Raw genomic sequence first — 21690 nt, forward strand, 5'->3', positions numbered from 1 at the left:
GTAGCTAAAACAAAGTATGAAATTGCTGCTTCTTGCTGGATCTGTGTATAACAACGAAGTGTTTGTTATAAAAGGAATAAATGTGTGGAAACTCTTAGGATTGTATGTGTGTATATACATGTTCTTGTGTGTGTATCTATGGTATATGTTGAGTTGCACAAAATAAAAATCAAACAGCAAAACAGTTGACTAAAGCTGTATACAAAGCTGTCCTATTTTATTCAATGCTTAACATCATTTTATATTGCTCTGAACTGTACGTATGTGTGAATGAATCCTGCTCGTTGTCTGAGTTCCAAGTGAGAACTTGGAGTCCTTTATTTTTTTGGCCTATTATTTGTATGTCTTATGCTGCTTTACATGTGGCAGTCTGATGGTCAGCTTTGTATGTTTAGATGTATACTGTGCTGAATTCCTAAAAACTTAAATACTCCATATATTTGCTGTTAACACTTCAAATGTAGTTGTGTGGAGAAAAGTTGCATAAGACTTAAAGGGAACAGGCTAAAGGAAATTTCATTTCTTTAAAGGATGAGCTCTAAAGTTCTTCTGTTTTACTACATTATCAAGACAGCTAATTCCTCTTCTGTTGGTCTTGATGGAAAAATAATTAAGTTTACAATTTTCTATAGTAATATTTGTATATAGTGCTGAATACATATGTAGTTCAGAGTTGTTAAGATTTAAATTCTCCACAGAAGTGTATTCTTTGAAGAATGATTTAAGACATAAATGCAACTATAAAAATAATTCAGATTTATTTTCAGAACTTATTAAAGAGAGTAGAGGGCTACAGTATTGAGATTGCAGTCTGAAATACAAATTCACTTCCTGCGGGGTGCAGTACTGACTTGGCACAAAGTTCTCTTGTCTTTATGCAAGCTTGTTATCTTACGGGAGTTTTCACTGTGTGAGGACATTTGGAGCAAGCCTAATGGGGTTAGCTAAGCATGCAGTTGTTGAATTGGTTACAGTGATGTCCAATTACTGGAATCTTTCACTCATTAAAATGTTTTGATGAGCTGAGAACTAAAAACATGAGCTTTGTAAGGCAGTTAACTGAGTGCCATGTCCTTATAAGTGATGCTGAGAATAATTGTATGGCCAAATGAGGAATGAATACTGTTCTCTTTAAAAGAGGGTGGGGGAAGAGGCATTTTCCAGTTTGGGCAATAAAAGAATTTACCAAACTTTCCTGAACTTGCCATTGGAAAGTGAGCACTGCTGTTACAAAGAGATATGAAACCTGATTTTGATTTTTTTTTTTTTTTTTTTGTCTTATGTTTTTATCCATTCCTTCTATGATTACTAACTCATCAGAACTACAACAAAGTGTAAATTTCAGTATGTACAAAGAAAGGATAATTGTTTTTGCAGGCTAATTATGCTCTTAATTTGTTGTCCTTGAATTGTGTTTTTAGTGCCCACTTGCTAGTGTCTTACAGGGAAGAATTTTTCCAAATTCTTTGATTAAAACATACATATTTGCCAGTGTTGTTATAAGTTGGTGTCTTCAAACCCTGAACCTTCTATGAGAGAAATATCTTAGATATAGAACCTTTCTGTTTTACCTGAAAACTTCAATAGAGTTTGTTGTGGCTTTGTTTTATTAAGAGGTTTTTGAAAAACATCTCCTGGTATGTTAGTCATATGTAAGCTGAAGTTCTTCAATGCGTCAAGAATGCCTTATTATAAAAACAAACAAACAAAACCTTTTTCAACCTTGTTTGTATAGTTATTAAAATGCTTTTTTTTTTTTTTCTTTCTCTTGTAATTTTCTAGCGAGTAGAAAATGGTGATTTCAACTGGATTATTCCAGGAAAATTTCTGGCATTTAGTGGACCACACCCAAAGAGCAAATTTGAAAATGGTATGATTCGGGATTTTAATGTGTGTATTTTGGTGCTACTCTTTGATTATTTTTTTTTAGCATGTTAAACACTAATAGCAAATGAGCAAAAGATCATAGAGGTTTATGGATTAACTGTCTTCTGCAGAAATAATTGTGCAATGAAAATTTTATGTACACAGAACTCAACTCCCCAGGTGTCTTCTGACAGTATTTCCTTAGAGTGACAAAAGTGCTTGAGAAACTCGGGTCCCTTCCCTTTCTTCTGGTGGGCTCCGTAAAGTAAGGGAGCGTGTATTGAAGGTTTTGTAATAAAGGCCAGGAATGACTTCAAAAAGGTTATCTTTTGTACGTGGGATAAAGGGAAGAATATATATAATTCTAATGGAATATGAAAGAGAAACTTGACAGACGAAGTAGGGATTTGTTCCAGTTCAAAGGAAAATCTGATGTGATTTCACCTCATTCCTTGTGCTGTGCTCTTTTATTTCTATTAGCATATTTTCTGAATAGCTGCCTCTTCTGCTCTCTTGTGTTTCCTTTATGAATGGAATGCTGCTGATTGCACAATTTGTCCACTGAAGATTTAATCAAAATCTAGAAAATGCATTAGTTGGTTTGTTTCTTTCCTCTGGTCACTGTTACAGAACATCTTCAAAAATTTTCTAAATTGTTCCACAGAATTTAGAAAATGTGTTTTATTTTTAACATGTATATCTTAAACTTAGTTATGATTAAATTATCGGTAGTGCTTAAAATGCAGTTATGAGTGTAAGTACACATTCCAAAGCTAAGTTTTTACTCGTTACTGCCAGATTGGATGGAGCCTGGAGCAATTTGATGCAGTACTTGATCTAGAGGCTGGCAGCCCAGCATGTGGCAGAGAACTTGATGATCCTTAAGCTCCTTTCCAAGCCAAATCATTCAATGATATGTATATATGACTTGTAGAAATGTCCCACAGGATGTCCCAGAAACCTGTTTATTCAAGGAGGTAGTTGGATCAAGTAATAGAGTTGTAGAGTGGGAGAATTAATGCCCTAATTTCACCTGCAGATTCAATCTATGTAGGTTGCTCAGAAAAGTAATGCCTTCTAGTTATTTCCATGGAAACTGCAACAGATACAAAGAGCACAATGATGCTACATAACTGTCAGCCACAAAACATTTTTCAACACGAATCATCACCATTAGCTATGCTTTTTCCCTACAGATGAACAGGAGACTGCACACTGTGCTTGTCAAAATCTGCACCGCTGGAGGTGGCCCATTGTCACCTCTAATGAAACACATCAACCACCACTTCACTGTGCTGACACCCAGTGTTTGATTTCCATAAATGTTCATAAACGTTTCCATAAATGTTTTGTCCCTCTGCTGCCATGTGTCACACAGCAACAAAGTATAATAGAATATTGGTGTGAAGGTTCAGTCTCTTCTGCCGTACCATCAGCATCTGCCTCTGACATCACAGGCCAATATAACAGGAGGCTTTATTTTCAGAACAGCCCTCGTACTTATTTGAAAATGTTAAATTCATAAATGTGTGCAGATATCACCTAGTTTAATTTTTGAGTATAGTTGATGTGCAGGAAAGTAACTGTAAACTATTTAGGAATCTGAAAGAAAATTGTATGATCTGGGAGCTAAAATTTCTTAAAGTATAGTATATTTAAAAAGTAAAGTATGTTTATCGGAAGCTTATCAAGAAAAAGTTGAAAAGAACATACTTGGCAACTTGGAAGTAAAGAAGAAGTTAACTAAGTATAATACAAATATGTCTTGCACAACTTTACCTTTGACTGTTGCTCTTGTCTATAATGTAGATCACCAATCTATTTCCATCATAAATGGTGTTTCCTCTTAAAGCATGTTTTATTCTTGTGATCTACAGCTTTTCTACAGAGAAACAGCACTTCTGAAACGTTGAATTGATTTATATCCTTAGCTCTCTAATGTCTTCAAATCTCTAGAAGTAGAGGGTTGCGTGCTAAAAAAGATGATAGTGCTTCAGAAATACTGTGCTCTAATTGTTTTTTTCTGATTCTCTTTTAATGTATAGTAGTTTCAGGAGTACTTTGTGGACTCTTAATATCAACCTGTTTCTGTATTATAGAGCATCTTCAGTACAATAATATTTTCTTACACTTTTAAAAGGATTTTTGGAAGGATTTTTATTATCAGGCCATTGAGTCTCATCCTCATAAAATGATTGTTCCAGCACTTTTTTTTTTTTTTTTTTTTACAGGTTATCCTCTTCATGCACCTGAAGCCTACTTTCCCTATTTCAGGAAACATAATGTCACATCAATTATAAGACTAAACAAAAAAATTTATGAGGCAAAACGCTTTACTGATGCTGGTTTTGAACATTATGACCTGTTCTTCATAGATGGAAGCACACCAAGTGACAGTATAGTTCAGAGGTTCCTGAACATCTGTGAAAATGCTAATGGTGCTATTGCTGTACATTGTAAAGGTATGTGCACTTATTTATTCCTCAGACTGAAGTTCAAGATAAGTATTAATATATGTAGTTTGTTGTAGGAAAAAAACCAAACACTAGAATTCTTTAAAAGTAATATTACTTTATAATCGGACTAAAAATGTAACGAATATTTTAATGTGCATAGTGAGCTCTTTCATCCCACTCTACTTAAAAAAAACTGACATTCCATTCTTCACTGTTTCTTTTTTTTTTTTTTTTGTTTAGTGTCACTTGCAGACATGAGTTTTAATTGTTACAGACTTCTCTTTTGCATTTTGCTTTCACAATTAGCATTATACTAATTGGCTAGGAAATGCTAAAAACTGAAAGGTTTTCTTTGTACTTATGGGACTGTTCTACATTTTTCTGTAGAGAAAGTTACTATTGTGATGCTAGTATTTCAAACCAGTCTATGTCAGCATATCATCTAGGAAATATACAGAACATGCTTAGTCAAGAAGGATCAACAAAGGCTCTGAAGGGTTGGGTTTGATTTATGTTTAAAGAATTGTGTAAGTTCATTGTAAAGACAAATGTCTTGCTGATCTGAAACAAGAATAGTGCTATTCGTCTGTATTTTATTTCCATGAACACTAAGCATGTGTATCAGAGTAAACAAGTTTATTTGCCAACAAGTTGTTAGTTTGGCTAGAACCCTAAAATTCTGGCATTAATAAGACAAACATCTGCTAATTGACTTGAAGCATAAGTTATGAGGATAGCCTGTCAGTCTTCAGGCTTAGTTGCTGAAAGACGGCAGTATACTTTTCTGGTGACTTAGATGTGCACTTGCTGATCTGAAGTATTTTTGATCTTTCATATGACTACATAAACCTCAACCTCCACCCCTGAGAAAACTCGCTTTTTAAATTTTTTAAACCCTTATAAATAAGCATATGAGAAGTTAACTGCTAACTCGCAGCTGATGTACTATCTGTAGATTCCTTGTATTCTTACGTAGAATTATTCCAAGCACAGCTTCCACTGTAGACATTGATAGCCTCAGAATCTCCCTATTTATAAGCTTTTAACCTTAATCCTTTAGTCTGAATCATCTTAACTCTCCGAAAAGTTGCAGCAATATTTAGTTATTGGTTAAATGTAAAAAGCTTTTAGTTCTGTATAAAATTGTCAGTAAAGATAGTTGGCTTCTTAGATCTCTGGTATAAATAATTAGTGATATATAAGTAATAATTGACTGTAAATGGAACATTGGGAAGGTTCAACCTCTACTGCTATACCATCAAACCACAAATAAAAACACTTGGGGAAATAAGGTATAAATGTGTAGATACTTAACTAACAGTGAAGACAGAGGGCTAGAAAGAGATAAATTATTGTTTTATAGTTATAGATTTGCCAAATAGTGAAAGCTAATTTTGCCTTCTATGCTTTCTCCTACCCTTTTCTTAAAACCAGAATTAGTTTGTAGTTTTGGAGCGTGGCTGAATTTCTTAAGTTACTGACATATATTATATGCTAGTCAACATGCATTGCTGTTTATACAGATAGAGCACTTCAAGAAGAAATACAGGAGAGGAACATTCCCAGGCACCAGTATGTGCTGGGGATCACCTGTCTGGAAAGCAGCTCTGCAGAAAAGGATCTAGGCATCCTGGTGGGCTTCAAGTTGGATGTTCCCATCCAGAGATGGGAACATCAAGTCAGTGATGTCCCCTTGCTGTCAAGAAGGCTAGCTATATTCTCGGCTGCATTAGGCCAAGTATCACTGGGTACATGCCTCAGCATTAGTGAGGATACACGTAGAGTACTGCATTCTGTTCTGGACTCCTCAGAACAAGAAAGATAATGGGCTTGCTAGGAAAAGTCCAGCAGAGGGTGGTTAAGGTGATGAAGGGAACAGGGCATCTCTCCTATAAAGACAGTGTTGTAACTAGTAAGTATGAGAGGAGGCATAGGAGGAGATCTTATCCAAGTCTATAAATATGTGAAGGGGACAGACCCAGGCACAGTGGGGTCCTTTGTCAGGAGAAGAGGCAATGGGCACAAACTGGAAAGCGAGGGGCTTCCTCTGAACATCACAAATCACTTCTTTGCTATGCAAGTGACTAAAAACTGGCACAGGCTATCCAGGGAGCTTGTGGAGTCTCCTGTCTCAGAGATCTTAGAAAGTTGTCTGAATGTGAACCTGAGCAACCCTGGGTGACCCTGCTTAAGTAGGGGATTGGAACAGATGGACCCAGAGGTTCCTTCCAACCTCAATCATTCTGTGGTTAGTAGTGAATAGTTTTCACAGGCGGGTATCACAACAAATCTTATTCAGAAAGAAAATTAGGTGAAAAGATGTTTGCTGCTCACTGTTGTGATGTGTACATGTGTGAGACAACATGTCATTTTCATGTGTTTGATTCTTAATTTTTAAAGTATTAATGTTGGCCTTTGTGTAAGGGTACTTTCATTTTGTTTTATTTATGGTCTTGTAAGAGCAAGTTCCAGCTTGGTCACAGATTTCTTAAATATCAACCCTTTAAAATAGTTTGAGGTAGAAGTGCACAACAGGATTATCAGTTGCATGTTTTCTTTAAAGGTGTTAATTTTTTAAAAAATATGATATATTAAGTTGTGTACATACAGAACTGAAATTGTGTAGTGTGGTAAACAGAATATCAAATCAGAAATTGTTTCTTCAAATATTAAGGTTACATAATGTTTCAAAAGTCTTCTAATCTTGAAACTGAATTTGATAATTAGAAGATACTTACAACTTTGTATGTGAATGTTAATATGTGTGTTTCTTTAGCTGGCCTGGGAAGAACAGGAACACTGATTGCCTGTTACATAATGAAACACTACAGGTTCACACATGCTGAAGCCATTGCTTGGATAAGAATATGTCGACCAGGCTCTATTATAGGACCTCAACAACACTTCTTGGAAGAGTACGTGCATGTCATTTGCTACTAGGAATCAATTGCTTTTCTTACAGATCTTTCTGCCTACTGGAGTTGTATATTACTGCCTTTCATAAGATATTTTAAGTTAGCTGAGATTGAGATGAATTTAACAGGCAGCAATCATCTTCTCTGGAGTGCTGTACATTTTGTTGCCTTCCGGGACAGAGGTGTCAAGACTCTGTGTTTTTGTTCTAAGGGATTTGAGAGATAAAGACAAATGTTTTGGCAATATCAATTTGTATGTTGATATAACATAAAGAGTAAACGTTTGTTAAAATGTTGATGTAGGAAGGATAGGCTATGTAACTTTAAGCCTATGATGACACTTGAAATTACCATAGTAAAAACTGGTGTTACTTTTCTTTCTTGTAACTAGGGATTAAATAAGTATGTGGCGGAGAGCTTACAGTCTCTGTCAGTTTTCTAGCATGATGTATGAAACATTTTTTACTTGGAGCTAATAGCTGTTAGCAAAGCAGAAATGTATGGTTTTAATATACTTTCTTCTTAAAATTGTCGGTATCCTTTGTTTTGAAAACAGGTTACAGATATTTAGAATGAGAGAGTCAGGATTTGACCCCGAGTGATTCTAACTGGAAATAATGGGCAAAATTATGCTGGCTTTAGTAATGTTGATGTTTATTTAATTGTTTTAATTTCATAGTGGCTTTTACATTGTGTACTTCTATAGCATTCATGCTGATTTGAGTTGATATCCTGCTCATATTTAGCTGAAGGCATTTTCATTATTGTGAATAAATAATACTATATAAATACAGTAAATCATTATCTGACCTTATAGCTAAAATGCATAGGTTATGAGATAAAGAAGTATTACTAAATTCATAAGAGAAATGGAGCATGAATTAGTATTCTGATTTGCTTTCTACTCTGGAATGGGTGCTCCTTTATTTGAGAGGAGGCCACCCATTGAAAATACTGTGAATCAAAAACTTTCACAAACCACAAGGGCTCTCTGAAGGCAGTTTAAGCTTTGGATGATGGGTTTTTTCCACAAATGAGCACAATTGAGTGGAAGATAAGAAATGGAGGATTATCAAGTACTATTCACTTGAGATGAGAGAAACAGGATCCATGTCTTTTATGTAGTGGCCTTTAAATAGTTTGATTTGGTAGATAGGCAGAGATCTTTCAGATTTTTTTCATTCATATCTATTTTTGTAGTGAAGAGCTGTAGTAAAAGTTGTAAATTTATTATCTGAATATCTATTTTTGATATTCAGACAAAATTCAAGTCACCAGTAGTGTCAAAATAGGAACGAAGAGGAAGGAGCTAACATTGGTTTTAGCAGTCTAATGTAAAATGTCTCAGGACATTTTAGTAGTCCTGGCCTCAGGATTACAATGTTGCATCTCACAGAAGTCTTACATATTTGCTGTCTGTGCCTTCACAGACGTCAAAGCTTCATCTCTTCAGTCTTTTGAAAAGGTGATTTTTTTTTTTTTAATTTTATTTTTGTTTGTTTGTTTCTTGACACATCTCTTGGCTAAGAATGTCTCAAATGACTTAGCTACTGTGAATACAATTAATCTTGAAAGATTTCCGAAGTGCTCAAGTTCAAGCATGCACTCTAGGCTGCCTGTTAGGTGGATTAAGTGGTGCCATTTTCTCCATCATTTCCACTTCATGTTTTCTTAGGATATAGCAAAAGCTCTGAAAGTGTTTACCTTTCCCATTTGTTGTTATGTAAGCTTGAGTAATTGGCTCAGGCTACTGATTAAGGTAAACTTTCCAGTGAAAGTATCTTCTCACTTAATTCCCTAGGTGTTTTTTGTTGTTGTTTTTTTGTTTGGTTGGTTGTTTTTTTTTTTTTTGTATAGGAATTTAATATTAATATTCAGCTCAGCTTATGTGCATTGCAATTAAATGATGATTATTTTTGCCACCTGTCTAAAGCATATCAACTTGAATTTTCTGAAAGCTGATGCCAGAGACATGTTCAGCTTTGCATGACTATGACCCCTTTCGCTGTGCAAGCCAGTAGTAGTTTTACGTTAGTCATGTACGCAGAACTCCATGATAATGTGAAGTTGAAGTGCACTATCGTTTATTCTTTATGTATATAAAAACATTATTTTATATGATTTTTTAAAATGGCTTCTAAAAACCTTTAAGTATTATTATGAATTCCAGTTTAGATTAATTATTTTCCTATTATGGCTTTGTAAAATAACACTTCAGCATCTGAAATACTTCTTTTGACTGCAGACTTCCTAAAGATTCTGTGGTTGTTTTCTGTTAACCACTTAAGATAATTTTTCTAGTGATAGACGCGTCTTTTTTTTTTTTTTTTTCAGACAAAAATGTACAAAAGATTCTAACATAAGCAGTCTGTAACAGTAGCATAATTTCATATTGTTTGTGTGCAAATTTATTGATATTAATAATTTGCTTTGAATCCAAAAGGAAGCAAGCAATGTTATGGCTGGAGGGAGATCTCATACAATCGAAACAGAAACAGCGAGTAGTTGATGGAAACATTAACAGAGTTCTCTGCGGTTTGAATGATATGTCGATCAGTGACAGCCTGAATAAAGTGCAAGACTTGGATCAGTATGGGGAGGTAAGGATTCGTAAGTTTCAAGCAAGCAGAGATGGATCTGATTGTAATAACTAGAACATTTTAAGGTTTTTGTTGCTCTTGGACTTGTTAGTATTTTCTTTTTAAAATGTGATGATTATGAGATCTCAAATTTCCTCAAAACATATAGAAAAAGTTTGGATTATATTTAGAAGATTCTTGTGAAGGGAGTGTATAGATCACTTTTTAGACTTCAAGTAGATGTGCATGATTTCAAATCTACCTTCTATGTTTTTCAGTCTTTTTTTTTTGTTATTTTGAGAATGGGGAAAAAAAAAAACATTTTTCCAATTGGAAATCAATTTATTCTGAGTTTCTAGCTGATAACATGTGAATGTACAGATGCCCATTCTTTTATTGCAGAATAGTGGATTACTGCTGTTATGTGTACACTTACAGTAAGAATTTGACAATTATATGTTTAAAGGAGAAGCATGGACTGAGAGCTACAGTGAACGTACTTCCGTTTCTTAGCCAGTAAGAATTCCAAATGTAGCTTCCTACAGCTGTGAGAAGTGAGTTAGAGAAACTTAAAATTCATTTGGTCATCCTGTTTTAGCTCTGTATTAACTGAAGAGCTTTCTTATATGATGTAAAAGACCAGGAAAACAATGGGCATCTTCAAACGGTACCTTTGCAGAAATGCATTCAAGATATTCAGGTTACAGTGGATCATATAATAGAGGACTATTTTATACTGATAACTGTTGCCCTTTTTGAAGTTCAATATGTGGCTTAGAATCTGTAAAGTTAAGTATCTAGATTGCCAATGGGAGGATATAACACTGCATTGGGATGATCTTCCTTGCCTAATGAAAACAGCTGGCACATCCTATATGGATAGGTAAAAATAATGGTTTTGAATCTGAGCTATTCTAACTTTACTGAATCCAATATAGCAGCTTATGTACAGATTCAGAGCATAAATTCAGAGCTTTTTTTCTACTGTAACTTCCTTTGTAGTATGATTTTCAGGTTTTTACAGGTATAATATTAAAGCTGTTAACATTCTGAACGCTATATTTAAAGTGGCATTTGATTCAAGCATCCTGAACTGATTCTGAGCTTAGAGTCTGTAAAAGGCCTGTGTGAACACGTATTTGTGCAGCACCACATTTTATTCACTAGAACTGTGCATAGATGGAGTAGTGCCCCATCAATGCACAAGATGGTAGATAAGCCTTTTGTGAAGGGGATGCTTGGTACTCAGAAACTATTTTGCTCTTAAGACTATTTTTTTTTTTTTTTTTTTTTTTTTGCTTGCATACTTTTTTTTACCAGTATGATTTTGAAGACAAAGAAGGTGTGGAAACTAAGGATGGCCTGACACAGGGAGATAAACTTCATGCCTTAAAAAGTCGGAGACGGCCATGTTCTACAACTGGAGCTCTGAGGTAATTATGTAATTCTGAAGTGATTTGCAATTTTACATTCATATCTTGCTATCAGATCTTCATAGAAGCACACAGTCTTGTTTAAGCAGTTGTACTAGTTGTGCCACTTCTGTGGTGGAAATATCCATGCATGTGTATATTAGTTGCAGATTTGTTTTATTAATATATTCCTTTGTTTTCTGTCTTCCTGTTCTGATTAACTACTTTAAACACTACTTACTATTTAGTCATGGAAGGTAAAGCAGAGAAATATTTTGAAAACTTCAGATTTATGTTTATCTAGCATTTTAAAACTTATATTCCTAACAAAAATGTTCTTTAATTTATGTAGTTATTTACCTCTATTCTTTATGTAAATTTTGAATCTTTCAAGATCTGTAAAAATGGAAACTTTAGAATTAAACCTGCAATTGTTTAAACCTTATAACTTTTTAAATAATCATCAATAATTTTTAACTCTTATTAGTTTCATACTTTAAAACCCATATGAAACTTGCAATTAGACCTTAAACAAATAAAGTTTTCCTTTGATTCATAAGATTGCTTCTTTGGTTTCTTTAGGCTGCAAGAAATGAAACTGCACACCAGGTCCATATCGCAACCTTTCAGGTATTCAAGATATTATCTATTGTATTAAATTAGAATTATAAATGTTTACCATTCCAGTCTTCTATTTTCAGTGTTCTGAGTTATGCATATTATATCAAGTGATCAGTAGTTTCAAATTTCTGAGAGATGTCGGGGAATGAACTTTCTTAAACAGCTGGAAACAGAAAAAAAATTAACAGACGGGAGCACAGTTTTACTTCAGAGACACCTTGAATTGTCCTTGATAACTAGCACACACAAGTAGTTTCCCCAGTCATAATTTCTGATACCTATACAGTTGTATAGTGAAGGATAGTTGATTCGTGGCCACTTTATTTCTGTAAAAATACTTATCTTAAAGCCTAAATCAGCTGATCATTGCCTTGTGTCAAGCTTTTCTTTGTAGATGAGATAGAGATACTGCTTAGTGCATACCATAAATATTTTTTATATATATATATACAAGAGATACCTGATGATTGTTTTTTTGTTTTACTTCTTTTTGATAGTTTAATCCCTTACCATTGCATTTAAAATACAGTACAAAAAGCACAAAATTGTCACTATAAAGCATTAATATGAAGAAGAACACATTACCTTCAATTCTATTCCAGCCTGGATTTTTGAGGTCATAGAATGGTTTGGATTGGAAGGGACCTTACGATGATCTATTTCAAACCCCCCTGCTATAGGCAGAGACACCTCCCTGTAGACCAGGTTGCTCAAAGCCCCGTCCATCCTGGCCTTGAATGCTTACAGGGAAGGGGGCAGTAACAGCCTCACTGGGTGACATATTCCAGTGTCTCACCACCCTTACAGTAAAGAATTTCTTCCAATATTTAGTCCAAATCTACCCTCTTCCAGTTAAAAACCATTTCCCCTTATCCTGTTGCTATATGCCTTTATAAAAAGTCCCTCCCCAGCTTTCCTGTAGGCCCCCTTCAAGTACTGTAAGGCTACTATAAGGTCCATCCAGAGCCTTTTCTTCTCCAGACTGAAGAACCCCAGCTTTCTCAGCCTGTCCTCATAGAGGAAATGCTCCAGCCCTCTGATCTTCACAAGAGCAGAGCACAGGGGCAGAATCACTTCTCTCAACCTGCTGATCACACTTCTTATGCAACCCAGGATACAGCTGGCCTTCTGGGCTGCAAGTGCACATTACTGGCTCATGTTGAATCTTGCATCAACCAACACTCCCAAATCCCTTTCCTCAGTCCTGCTCTCAAGCCATTCTTCGCATAGCCCGTATCTGTGCTTGGAATTGCCACAGTCTGAGGTGCAGGACCTTGCACTTGGATGAATTACTCCAGATGTCTACTCTTGGAGGACTTCTGTTTACCTTTTCTTGGTGTGAAGTATTTTTGCTCTGTCATTTCTTCTGTGCTTGTAGTAAGAGACTTGTACCCAAGGTGTTTTGTCCCTAACATCTGATCACAATACTTCTCAGTCTAAGGATCAAGAGAATGTCATGGTGCTGCTAGGAGACTTGTTCGTTAACTTTTATTAAACTAATATTGATTGCTATAATGCTATCTTTTTTTTTTTTTTTTGAATAGTTCAGTGCACCATGCTTACAGAATTTGGTCACTACAGATCACATCCTAGGAAAAGCTGTATGTTTCATGCAACTTAATAAAAACTCTACCATCACCAGGAAAATTGACTTAAAACTTAGTTATTTTACTTAAGAACTTAGTTTTTGAACGTATGAGTCTATATATTGAGTATCTATGTGTTTGAGATGTCTATTTCAATCATAATCTTATTTCTTACTGAAACTCTGCTACTTTTAGACTGAATACTGCAGGCAGCACGGAAGGATCTGTATCTCCATTGAAGGCCTCAAAAATCATGACAGTTAATTCATCGTCTGCAGAAAGAATAAGCAGAATTACTTCATCCTCAGGCTCAAATCTTAAAAGGTTATTTTTTTTTTCTTATTTTGATACAAATAGTTATTGAATATTACAATGACTTTCAGTGCATATGCAGTCTATGTAGAACTTCTAAGAAGGCTTTGATTTACTTACAACATGATTTGCTGTTCTGCTAGCCAAATTTTGGTTACCTGCACATTAAGAGATTAATGAGAAATACTACTGGCAAGAGATAATTGCATCCATTCAGAAGCAGTATTATGTTGCTTAATAGAAGCTTTGCAAGAAGCTTTCCTCTAAATCTGTATATTACTAATCTCAGAAGAATACTAAGTAGTAACTGAAATTATTTTTGTAGATCTTTGATTAATTGCCATTCAATTCCATTATTATTTTTGTATGAGGTAGTTACGGATGTTAATTAAAATTTAGGATGATGCATTTTTCATAGCTTCTGGGCACAAATATTTTATTTAAAACAGCTAACTTAATCAATGAGGTATTTCTGGACACCCTATTTTTATTCTCAAATTTTATTATTTTTCTTATTGGCTTGATTGAAGACTTGTATCATGTCACTGATTTAAGAAATGAGGAGTTCATAAACTTAAATGTAGACAAAATACTTCACAGTAGGTCAGTCATTGCCTGTGCATTTAACACAATCTCCTGCATGCACACGTGGTTTGACAGAGATGAAAGCTGGCAGTGATAACGTCTGAGTAAACAATGTTTGGGAACTCCTGACAAAGAATTCTGTTGTTTGTTGTTCAAGAGTGAGAAGATGGGGCATTCTGAAATGTGTGCACATAGCTCCATGTTATTCACCTAGTGTCTTCTGAATTATCTGCTATTTTTTGTATGTCTTTGTACATATATTCTTTGTATTTTTTCCCCACATGTGTTTTCCGTTCAGCGTTTCTATAAACTCCAGATTAGCCAGTTCTCTAGGGAACCTGTACGCTGCTTCAGATGATGAGAGCAAAATGACATCACTGTCCTCTAGGACAGGTTTTTCTGTAAGCCAAATCTCCAGCCACTTGAATGGCAGCTTGCAGCTGCCTCGCAGAAATAACCATGAACTGAACAACAACTTGTACAACAGAAGCAGCAATAATGGCAACAACCTGAGCAGCCAAACCAGTTTTCACAGCACCGTGACAGATGAGTATGCATCAAGTCTCCTTTATGGGCCTTACAGCTCTTCCAGCACAATACCAGAGTCGATCAATTCCTGTAAGTTGGCAGTCACAACAACCCTTTCAGGCATCTGACCAATTCTTATCTTTCTTGATTCTCTGAGTGAAGCTGTTGCAAAAAGAAATCTCAAACTAGCATGATTTTCTGACTTCCTTTAATATTTCTTAACAGCAACTTGTCTGTTACCTTTTTTAATTAACTATCATTTCAACTGCTTCTTTTTCTGCTTCTTTTGAGCATCTGCATTGCAGAGGTTTCATGAAAGTAGTTCATCCCTAAACTCAAAGTAATACCTTTCATGATATCTTTTTATGGGTCTTTATTTCCTTTAGATTTTCCTTTCAGATTATAACATTATTATGGATAAAATTTATTGTGTATTTTAATCTTCATGAAGCAATAGATCTTAATAAACTTTTGTATATATCATACTAAACGGAAAACACTGCATTCTGAAAGCTAGAACTTGCTTAAAAGATGAGCGTTCTTGACACGATACCCAAGTTCTTTTCTAACAATAAAGGAAAAGTATTTTATGTCAGTACATTTCCAATGGTCTCACCATTTTACAGAATCATAGGACTGTTTGAGTTGGAGGAAAACTTTGTCATTTAGTCTAACTCCCTGCAGTGAGCAGTAACATCTACAGCTAGATCAGGTTGTTCAAAATTAGCTTTTATATCTCATCAGCTTTGCTGCCTTGGACTTATTTTGTGCCCCTTTTTCTGTGTGAAGGAGTATGCAGAAAGAGGATGCGTGAATAAATTAGTGCTCTTTACAAATTGCAGAGAGAAGAGATTAGAAACAGTTCTGTTTTGAAATCAGAAATAACTGTACGTGCTGATTATCAATTTTAGGGAGAAAGACATTTTAAAAAATCACATAGAATATCTGGCCTTCAAAGATTTGAGATTTGATGTCCTACTAATTATAGAAGTTACTGCAGTGTTCTTAATAAAATGTATTGTCTAGAATTAATTGAACCCATCTGTGTCTGTTTACACAGTTGGTATATGGCACCACTTAGTGTTCAGAATTCACATGTTTGTAGCTTGGGAGTATAAGTTTCATTCATTTACATTATTCTGTTGTAGAATTAATTTACATGTGGGACTGAAAACTAGCTAGTATAAAAAGCATATTGAAAATGAAGTTACTGTGAGGGAACTCAATACCTCTTAGATGTTCTGTATTCTAGTTTTGATCTATGTTTGCACTGGAAAAGGAGTAGAGATGCTGTGCTAGGATGTGCATCCACTACATCCACTGGTGGATACTAGCCTATCTGCAAAGAAACGTTAATGTTCCACGATCATAAGATCACTAGGTGTTCTATCTTGAATTTAAATTTGAATTTGAGCCATGCTTTAAACATCAGCATTAGCTTATTGGCTAGGGACTTCTTGAACATTACCACATCCTTTAAGTTATACAAAATTGTTTTACCTTTTTAATTGGGAACTGTTTTTACCTGTTATATGGGAACTTAGGAAACAAACTATATAAATGAGGTTTGTTTCAAGGTGAATGGATAAACCAACTCAGAAATCAAAGTGGTTCTGGAAAAACAGAACTGTTTTGGTTGAACTTGCTGAATTGGTTGAATACTTCCAAGCAGAGATGAGAAGGTGAAAAACTGTTTAGCAAATTGACGATGTTTTATCTAGGATACGACTTTGACTCTTTATCATAAATTCTGATGATTTGGGGAAGTCAGCTTTTCTAGGTAATCCTATTCCTATCTTACGGTGTTCAGCTCTCAGGAGAGGATTGACAGAGGCTCCAGCTGATTATGCTGGAACAAAATTCAGTATGTAAATAAAGGTAAAGAGCAATCACTAATCCGAACTGAACATTGAAGTGGCAAAACATCCTCTTTTTTGGGTTTCTCACTTCAATATTGTTTCTTTTAAATATATTTGAGCAGTAATTATTTGGAAAGTCAGTCCATTCCCATTCTTTTCTGTTGTATTTTGTGTAAACGTGCTGCTAGCAGCAATTCTTTGTTTTATCCAAATTGTAGTTAGAGGTGTATATTATGCATAAATATGTAAAACTACATGGAGAGCCCTAAGGGGAAGGGTTGCTTTATAACTGTAGTGTTGTGAAAAACAAGTTGTTGTTGTTCATAATAGCTCTGAAGTTAGTTACAGGTGTACCAAATGATAATTGAAACCATGACAGGAACAATAGGCATAGTTACTCTAAGAGCTAAAGCTTTAGAAGTACTATACCTTAGAAACGTAACTGTCTTCTCCTTTTAATCTCTTTGTACTTTTTTGGTAGTGAGTCTATAAGTGGCTAACACTTGTCCTTCTTGACAGTGGTTTATTTTGAAGACAATATCATTTTTTCATGATGGTTGGTCTGAGCGACTGAATATAGTCACACTTCAAACATTTTCATATTTCATTTGAAGCTTGGTATATGTTTTTATTATGTACTGCTACATTCCTTTATTTCCTTATTTTACTGTCATGAAGACATTTTATCTTAGCTTTGTTTTCTTTTAGTAAGTTGAACTCTTTGCATGTATGACTCTGGTTCAAACACCATTTTGATCCTGTAAGAATCCTGTACTGTTTTTTGGTGGTTTTCTCCAGTAAGTAGAGGCAGCACTCAGTTTTCACGTGCTGAAACCTGCTTTACCTAGTGGCATCCTGGTTATAAATTAAAAGCTTCAACCATACTGTGTTGGAAATTCATTAGGGTGGCAAGTCCTTGCATAAACAAGATACTGACTCTCACTGTTTAATGTCTTGCATTCCTTGTTCTTTTTTTTCTTTGTAAAACAGCATTTAACTGAATGTAATCATAAAAAGTATAATCTTTTTTAGTTTTTTTTTTTTCCCCATTCCTTATTGGAACCCATTTGCCAATCATGAAAGATTGTTTTTTCATCTTTGGATGTCAGTGGTTGAAGTAATATTTTGCTTGTGGTGGTATTCATCAGTGGTCTTAGGTAAGCTCGTGGACAAAACAAAGTAACATCAAGCCTTAATACCTGTTCTTGCAGAATTCTGTTAAAAATAGAATTATTTTCAATGATTCCCACTTCACTGTCTTAGATGCTGAATTTATTTGGAGTCTTGTCAACCAAACCTTAGTATTGATGCAATGTGTTTTTATTAAGTTGCACTTATTTCTAATTGGAGTATAAAAGGTAATGCACTTGACAGAAGTCTATCACATACATCAAAAGCTACGTTTATTCATCTAACTTATCAAGGAGCTCTTGAATGATAGGAGTTATATTCCTGTGCTATTTTATGAGCAGAATTCACTTACCAGAGTCAGATGTCAAGCTAACCATATGTGATTGTACAGGTGTTCTTATTTTAGAAAATCACCTTATCGTCTTCGTTTCTCTTCAGTAGTTCGTTAGCTATTATACAACCAGTGGTGGAGGAGCATTTTAAGATGGTTAGGACAGTAAGTATTCATTTCTAATCAATGCTCTTCAGTCTCACTAGTCTCTTGAGAGAACAAGGAACTTAATTTAGGTGATGCAAGTACATAATTCTTTCTTCTAGTATGGAAGAAAACATTTTTAATACTCTTATTTTCTCTTTTTTTGTCATTTAAAATTTTACCACCCATTTATTACTACTACTACTATTCCATATTCTGGTTAAAACAAACAAAAATAACCATTCCTGTCTCTTCCATTTGTTGTCAGCCATGTTTTTGTTTTCCCTGATGGCTTTTGTTCTTTCATTAGAGTAAGCCTGGAAGCAAATCCATTTCATTACATCATATTGTATGCTGATGAATTAAGTGAAAAACTTGATTTCATAGAATAGACAACTTGCCATTCTACCCAAGTAGAATACTTTATTTGCAAACTTAACAAGTGGGATGCTTTGACTAAGCATCATTTCACAATTATAAGTTGCAGAAAGTCTTATTGAGTATAACCATTTCTAAGGTACAGCAATAAGATTTCTTTGGATTTATAACTATTGTAAAAACAAAATATCACTCCTTTATCACTCCTTGTATTTTTTTGTTTTTTACCAAGGACTATGTATCTGGGTAGTCTTAAGATGAGTCATATTTTGCTTCTATAGCTGCCATGGAAACTGGCAAGATGTAAAAATCTCCCAAAAAAATAAAAAAAAATAAAAATTGAGAAGCATTACAGTATTCTAAAGTTTAAGTATATGATCTTGATACTTGTAGAAGAGGCTTTCTCAACATTAGGGAATCTAGCAGGGTATAAGACATTTTGCATGGTAAAAAAAAGACAGACGGTAGCTTATCTTATCTGTAAATCTAGCAGACTGAAAGGATCATTTCAAAGGTGTATGTAGATCCTTTTAATACATTCTGATTTATTTTAGTGGATCTTGAGGTGTGGGTTTTTTTTTTTTTGGTTTTTTTTTTTGCTAATTCTTGTCTTCTATACCACTCCTGTTGCAATAACACTTTGGATCATTCAAAAAGACTTAAATTACTTGCAAGTAGAGGCTTTTATCCTAAAAATATCATGACATAACATTAGAATTTTATTTGCTGGAGGAGAGTGTGTTCACTTCCTGATAGATAGACATAAGTGATATAGGATTGTTGCATTTCAGATGTTAGTTTTCAGGTGGCTTAGTCCTGAATTTAAATGCATATGAGTATGGTTTTCACACCTAGATGGATCTGTGATTTATTTTCTTTTCCAGGAGGCTTTCAGTGTCTCCTACTGAGCAAGGAAAGTGATAATAATCTAAGCAGTTGCTTCAGCATGAACCTCATTAGAAAGGTATCATTAATGATAGGGAAGTCATCTAATTCTTAGTTTATTTAAATATCAGAAGCTTGGGTATAAAATGCCAAGCTTGATAGTGCTTAAGACCACTGTAGGATTGCACCAAGTGCAATAGATAAAGATAAAATCCACTTAACTTTGTTCTCTCTTCATGGCAATTCAGCGTTTCTGTTTTTTTCTTCTTTTTCTCTATTTTAAGAGTTTCTTAAATACAAGCCTGTGACTTGTAACGGTAGATTGGGGCTTTCTGTTTTTAATAAAGCTTTCAGAATTACAGGCTATACTTTGAGTCACTGCAAATAGGAGGTAGGAATGTGAATTTTAAAATAGAAAACTCCTCCATCTGAGATCTGAGAGGAAAAAAAAAAAACAGTTAACAAGTTTTGAAATATTAGTCAATCTCTTTGGACAGTGTGAGATGTTAAGAGCATTAATTACTTAACAGCAGAAGTCAGAAAAAAAAAGAAAAACTAATACCACAGATATATTTAATTTTTCAAATTAGTCTGCATGCTGTGTATGCTGTACAACAACTGAGTTGTTAGAACTGTTATCGTGTTTTGGAACCTTATGGGAAGTATAGCAAATTAATCTTACTCTGGGGAAAAAATGCTGCTTAAACTTAATTCTTCACTGTATTCCAAAGAGGATTTGAGACATTAGGAAGAGCTTTTTGCTCCTTTGAGGATCATTAATTGAACAGAAGTTTTAAGTATACATTAATGAAGGGATATTCCTTCTGTTGGTCTCTTACATATGTAATAAATGGCTTAACAAATATTCTCACCAAAGCTCATGAAGTCAGAATGATTAAAGAACCCAGAGGGGGGAAAAATAAACTCCTCTGACTGTGTATTTAATGCCTGTAGTAAAGAAAAAGAATGCTCTTTACATCTGCTCTGTTTTACAGAAAATTCAGTATTACACAATATCTTTTTATCAAGTCCATTTGGTGCTAAAACCAGACCCCTATTAGTCAGTGATGTTCAAATCTCTATGTGCACATAGGAAAGACTACCCAGATAATCTCAGACCTTGAAGATGAGAAATGCGTACCTGAAAGACAACCTCAGAAATATATTTTGTTTAGTTTTGGTGGACAGCAGAAAAAAAGGTAGTGATACTAGGGCTTTAAAAGCTTATTATGTGCTTTTTCTACTTATAGGTTTTGTTACGGATGCCAGAGACCATTTCTACAATGACAAGTTAGTTATAGTGGAAAAACAGAGAAGACATCTAAGGTTCTGAGTTCTTAGGACTCATGTTGGTCTCCAGTAGTTTTCTCTGATCCTACTGATTTTATGCAGTTTGAAAATATAAGGGTGGGATGTAGAGTGTGGATGAGTTACATTTATTATTACCTATTTGTTTATAACCGTGCCAGTAGAATGAAGAGCTCTCAAATAAGATTTTCTGATCATCACAACAACTTCCTGACCACATTTGTATAGGAGGTAATAAAACATTTGGATGTCATGTGAACCGATTGCTGATTTTGTAAGAAAACTTTAATAGAACCAGTAATGCAAATAAATATAGTAGGCTTGTGGTGCTGTAATGTTTTTCCCCTTGGTAATTAGCTACACAGCATGAATTTCCTATGTCACTGTGTAAACCAACACCTAGACCAACACCTCGGTCTTTCCACAGTAGCACTTTCATTCCCATTTGGGATAAATAGAAGCAACTCAATTCTCATAGCTGCAATCATACATTTTCCCAATACACCTTTAAGGTATTGTCTTAAGGTGTAATATTATAGATTTTTTAGTATTCTTTCCAAGGAACTCTATAATTTGGTTTGGAGAAGTGTAGATACAGAGAAATTGATGCATTTTTAGCATCCAATTTTTGAGTTCCTAGCTTTTTTTTTTTTTTTTTTTTTTTTACCTAAATCAGAATGCAGAAATTCAGATTTCCTTCCAACTGTTCTTTTTTTTTCTCCTTACTGTCATTCCATTCTTCCCTATCTTGAAGTGCAAAATACATATTAAACACAAGTACTACCTCAATGAGT

General features: G+C 34.6%; 1 protein-coding gene across 4 annotated transcripts in view; it reads left to right on the plus strand.

Annotated features, from left to right (window-relative positions):
• The window catches only part of CDC14A (cell division cycle 14A), a 55713-nt gene that overhangs the window by 32301 nt on the left and 1722 nt on the right, over positions 1 to 21690 (plus strand). For 2 of the 4 annotated variants that reach the window (XM_042873843.1, XM_042873842.1), the window contains 9 exons: positions 1783 to 1870; positions 4098 to 4328; positions 7099 to 7237; positions 9681 to 9837; positions 11137 to 11249; positions 11811 to 11858; positions 13631 to 13759; positions 14631 to 14950; positions 20839 to 21531. In XM_042873843.1, the coding sequence (XP_042729777.1) occupies positions 1783 to 1870; positions 4098 to 4328; positions 7099 to 7237; positions 9681 to 9837; positions 11137 to 11249; positions 11811 to 11858; positions 13631 to 13759; positions 14631 to 14950; positions 20839 to 20921 (1308 nt within the window). In that variant the 3' untranslated portion in view covers positions 20922 to 21531. Of the gene's footprint in view, positions 1 to 1782; positions 1871 to 4097; positions 4329 to 7098; positions 7238 to 9680; positions 9838 to 11136; positions 11250 to 11810; positions 11859 to 13630; positions 13760 to 14630; positions 14951 to 20838; positions 21532 to 21690 lie in introns of those variants that run through there. The other 2 variants (XM_042873845.1, XM_042873844.1) reach the window with 2 other exon arrangements.

This window comes from Lagopus leucura, unplaced genomic scaffold, assembly GCF_019238085.1.
Source record: "Lagopus leucura isolate 7727_CA_CO unplaced genomic scaffold, USGS_WTPT01 Super-Scaffold_100009, whole genome shotgun sequence".
In the NCBI taxonomy this organism is placed as follows: Eukaryota; Metazoa; Chordata; class Aves; order Galliformes; family Phasianidae; genus Lagopus; species Lagopus leucura.